The sequence below is a fragment of the Castanea sativa genome, chromosome 4 (assembly GCF_040712315.1).
Source record: "Castanea sativa cultivar Marrone di Chiusa Pesio chromosome 4, ASM4071231v1".
Classification (NCBI taxonomy): domain Eukaryota; kingdom Viridiplantae; phylum Streptophyta; class Magnoliopsida; order Fagales; family Fagaceae; genus Castanea; species Castanea sativa.
The window spans coordinates 44,141,526-44,146,021 of NC_134016.1; the positions used below are offsets into that span (position 1 = coordinate 44,141,526).

Genomic DNA, 4,496 nt, shown 5'->3' on the forward strand with positions numbered 1-4,496 from the left:
TATTTGCGCCTATGAAAACAAGAGGTGGAGCTGAGTTTCAGAAAAAGAACTATATAACTTTCAGGAAAAACAGATTCAATCTCTATCAGTGCTACAAGATAAAAATAATAACAACAATTCAAAGAATTTTGAATTCAAGCAAAGTTCAAAGATACACTGCAATTCATACCATCTTTTTTAATTTTTAGTGATCAGCAACAGTAGATGTTTTTATTGAAAAATAGATATATAATTTTTTTTTAAAAGAAAACTTTATAGAGGACCAATGGTAGGTTTTCTACTCTGAAAATATCAGTGATTTGCCATCATAATTATTCTTTTAAGAAGAAAGTTACAGAGATAAATGAGAATCAGTATAAATTATATGGTCAAGTAAGTGCAACTTGGAGTTGAATTGAAGACATAACAGTGGTCCTCAAGAACAAAGTAGAAACAAAGGTGAGAATATATAGGGTAAAAGAGGACTATGCCATAGACTTAGGCTAGAGAATCCTCTTTTAAGAACAACTAATATATATGTTATATGTAATTTTATTATTAAACATAAACAGTTATGACAAAATAACATGTTTACTTGGCATGCGCATGCCTTGAGTGGTAACTTATAATGACACAATAAGAGATCTAATTCATAGCCACACTGTCTCTATGTTCTACAGTCTTATTTAGGTTCCAAATCCCACACTGGAACACCCATAAAACTAGGGTGCTTAATACTTTAAGTTCTTGGTTTTATAGCCCACCAAATAAATTACTAGGAAAATATATAAGAAATACTTAAGTGATCTAGCTAGGAGAGTACTTACTCCATGTGCCACTAGCTAGAAAACCAAACTAAATATATATAACACCATACCTAGAGGGTACTTCTTCAGGTCATGATGCCCCTAAAGAGAGAAAACCCTAAGTGGGAATTCCCCATTTGTGAGAGTCTTTAACTCTTAGTTCACATATGTCCTTCTCCTCCTCCTCCTTCATTCATATCCCCAGAAGGGTTATCGTTCCATGGAAGAGGATAAGAAAGAGGGAAAGAAGGTGTTTGATAAAATGTCCCTCCTGCTTCATTACCAATTCTTCTACTAAACTCAACTGGCCTTGCTGCTCGAGGAGGCATTGGTTGAACTGGGTTATTGACAATCCCATGTGGTGGTGGTGGAGGCAAGGATGTTGGAATGTCATTGCAAGCAAAGCGTATTAAATCAGCATTAGCTGAATCAAGTTCCTTTTGGAGCCTCTGGACTTGTCTCTGAAGAAATGAGATAGCACCAACACAGCCATAAACTGGGTCCCTTATTCTTGCCTCAGCCTCATAGGCAAGAGAGTTCACTGCATCCTCTCTTTGGTGAGGGAGAAGCTCATTGAGGAGCTTAGTCACATTGCTTGCACCAAAGATCTTGTGGACATTGGCAAATTTTTGGGGCTCCTCTGGTGGGAAATAAGGTGCAAATATGCAACCTGGCATGCATTTTCTCCTCAAGAACTTGCAGGCGGCACAGGGAGAATTGTAGGAGCTGGATGAAGCCATTTTCAACTGCACCAAGATAATTAAACCAAACCCATTAAGAATTTTTTTGTGAGTTTTCTTTTTGTCACTTTAGATTAATAGATTCCTTTTTTATTTATTTTTTAATTAAAAAAATAATATTAATCTTTCCCTGTGAGTGATTGCTTTTTTATAGATTTCAAGTAGAATTCAATGGCAACTCTTGTTTTTTTCCCCTTCTATTCTTTCTGTTACATTAATAATTTTACTTATTGGAGTCAAACAACTTCTGTTCTAGGGTTATCCAGGATAATTTTAATTAGTGAGGAAAATTTAGCAACACAACTTGGAATTTTTACATGCTTTCTCTAGTTGGACCACAACAGCCAAGTCTTAGTCACAAAAACCTATAAATTAAACACTAATTTGAAGAAATTACTAAGAAACCACCACTCTCTCTCTCTCTCTCTCTCTCTCACACACACACACACACACACACAGCTATTAAGAGTCATGCACACCTGCTTGGACCGGTAAATTATCTCTCTTCCTGATCACTCTGATAAAATCTTTCTTCCTTTTTCTCTTTCAATTTTAAAGAATCTTAACTATAATTAACACTATACACACAACCATATTTCCCGGACCTTCTACTTGGCTCCTTAATTTTCTTTTAAGTCTCTCACTCTAAATTTGGAAGAACTCAGTAGCATGTGCAACTATATTTAGAAAGTAATGATATCCTTTAGAAAATTTGTTGAATATATATAGGATCTGAGTGGTGCAACTTAGTAGAATTTTGCTCACACAACTTAGCTTCAATAAGGTATATGAAGTATGAACATAGCAAAGCCCTAAACAGAGGGATCTAGTATCTCTTTAGACTTTAGCTTACCCAAAAAATAAAAACAGGAAAAGAATTAGTAGCACAGAAAAGGAATAAAGAAACTACATATGTTTACCTGTTTGTGATCTAAGTGATCCTTTGATCAAATGAATAAAAAGGAAGTACCTTTTCCCTCGCAAGAGCTATTTCAAGAGCTGTGCTTTGTCCTTCCAAGATAAAAGTAACCTTAACAAACCAAAGATGTGAGCATTACAGATTTGATAAGTTTAGCCCTCAATGGGAAAACCCTAATTGGAAGGAGGCAGAGAGAGAGAGAGAGAGAGAGAGAGAAAGAGCTGCAAATTCAGTGACAAAAAGTAATGGGGGATGAGGAGCAAGGCAAAGAGTATTTAGTGGATGGAGAAGGGAATGGAGGCAAAAGACAAAGGTAATAAATGGAAGGTACACTAAAAAAGAATAATGACTATGACCTTGCATCTAATAATAATATCAGAGAGTGGGGATGTCTCCCATTCTCATTCCTTCCCATTCTCATGCATTGACACAACAGGTAGTTTTTAACTTTAAGAAATATAAAACTGATTAACCATAAACTAATAGCTTTAATCAAAATAGGACTTTTTGTTGCAATATGCACTTGTATTACAAAATGAAAAAAGAAATAGTATAATACCTTACGTATATGATTAAATACAAGTAGAAAGGAATAACCAATAGCTGTGTGACTTAATATTTTAGTTGCATGTCTTTAAGAAAGCAAGATCTTTTGTCCACTATTTTACTTTCACCATATGTAATTCATGTACGTATTTTAAGCCAATTGTAGATAATGTAATAGCGGATACATCATTAAATTTGTAATTTTTTAATCTAACCCAAAAAAAAAAAATAATAAATAAATTGAGATGATTCTTTTCCGGTTCAAATCCCTATTGAAAAATAGGACCAATAGAAAAATAAAGAAAGGAGTGGCTAATGGGTATAGAAATAGCACAATCATGTTAACTAAATCATAGAAATTTACATAATCATTCATGAAAGTCAAACTAGGATCGTTTGATCGTTTCATTAATACATGGAAATAATGCAGAGTCCAAATTTATGTATTTTTGCTCAAAATCAAAGTAGGACATCATAGGCAAATAAGCTCAAGACCCATTCTCAAAACGTTTTAATGTAAAGCATTAGTGAGATCTTTGCAAGCCATATAAGTTAATACTACCCCTTTAATGTTAACAGTTAGAGATTAATCAATATCATCAGTGTCCATGGCTTGCTCATAATTCTAAATTAAGGAACCATCTATTACACTTACTGGTTCATGCATGAAAGAAAAAAAATTCAACTAATATGATTTAAAACCAACCTCATTAAGGAAGTATTATTAGAAAATCATTCAAAAGTTTAAAACCAAACTCATTTTCATGTAAAAAAATTATGATTAGAAATTAAGGTGGATTAACACATGAATTGTTAAGAAAAGTCACTTAAAGGTGACATGAGGGTTAAGATAAAGATCCTGGGGATTCAAATTTTGATAAGCAAAAAAAAAAGTCTAGACAAGAATGAAAAAGATGATACTACTCACACCACATGAATCTAGCGGGTATACAATTTTCTTATCCATATGGAAATCATTTTAACATAAGCTGAAACCCTAACATTCTGCAATTATATATCTTTTTCCTTTAAAAAAGCTAAAAGCAAGCCTTGACTACCAAAAAAACCAAAAGCACATAAAAGAAATGATGGTAGACCAATGCAGTATGCACCCTAAAGGAGATAGAGCGGGAAGAGAGACAGACATGAAGGCTAGAAAATGTCAAAAAGATGGACATGTTGCTTTTTCTGAAGTTTTTTCTTGTGAGACATGAACATGAACATGTGGCAGATTTTTACTAGCTAGAATGACAAGAAATTTTCATAAATAAGGGACACTAGTACTTACTACTTAATGCTAATGGCGGGGTTTTTCGTGTACTTCTTTCAATGATGGTTGAGAAATGAAGGATAACAAGCATTGATTGAGCAAAGCGACTCATCCTTCAACTTTTAGGCAAAAAAAGATTTTGAAATCAAGTAGGAAGCATCAATTCCAAAAACTTAAAAATAAGTGAGTGAACAACACTCTAATTAAAAAGTACAAAATCAATTAACAATTTTGAC

At 33.6% G+C, this 4,496-nt stretch overlaps 1 protein-coding gene across 2 annotated transcripts; it reads right to left on the bottom strand.

The window, feature by feature from the left end:
- Nucleotides 1–504: 504 nt before the first annotated feature.
- On the bottom strand, nt 505–2,783 carry LOC142630998 (LOB domain-containing protein 25-like). Of its 2 annotated transcripts, none has more exons than XM_075805053.1 (2): nt 2,446–2,783; nt 505–1,531 (listed from the first exon to the last, which is right to left on the bottom strand). In XM_075805053.1, exon 2 carries the CDS (start codon nt 1,523–1,525, stop codon nt 947–949), a length of 579 nt encoding a protein of 192 aa, XP_075661168.1. In that variant the 5' UTR covers nt 1,526–1,531; nt 2,446–2,783; the 3' UTR covers nt 505–946. The 2 variants fall into 2 exon arrangements, with proteins under 2 accessions (XP_075661168.1, XP_075661169.1); XM_075805054.1 differs by having other exon boundaries at nt 2,496–2,782.
- Between the last annotated feature and the right edge of the window lie 1,713 nt (nt 2,784–4,496).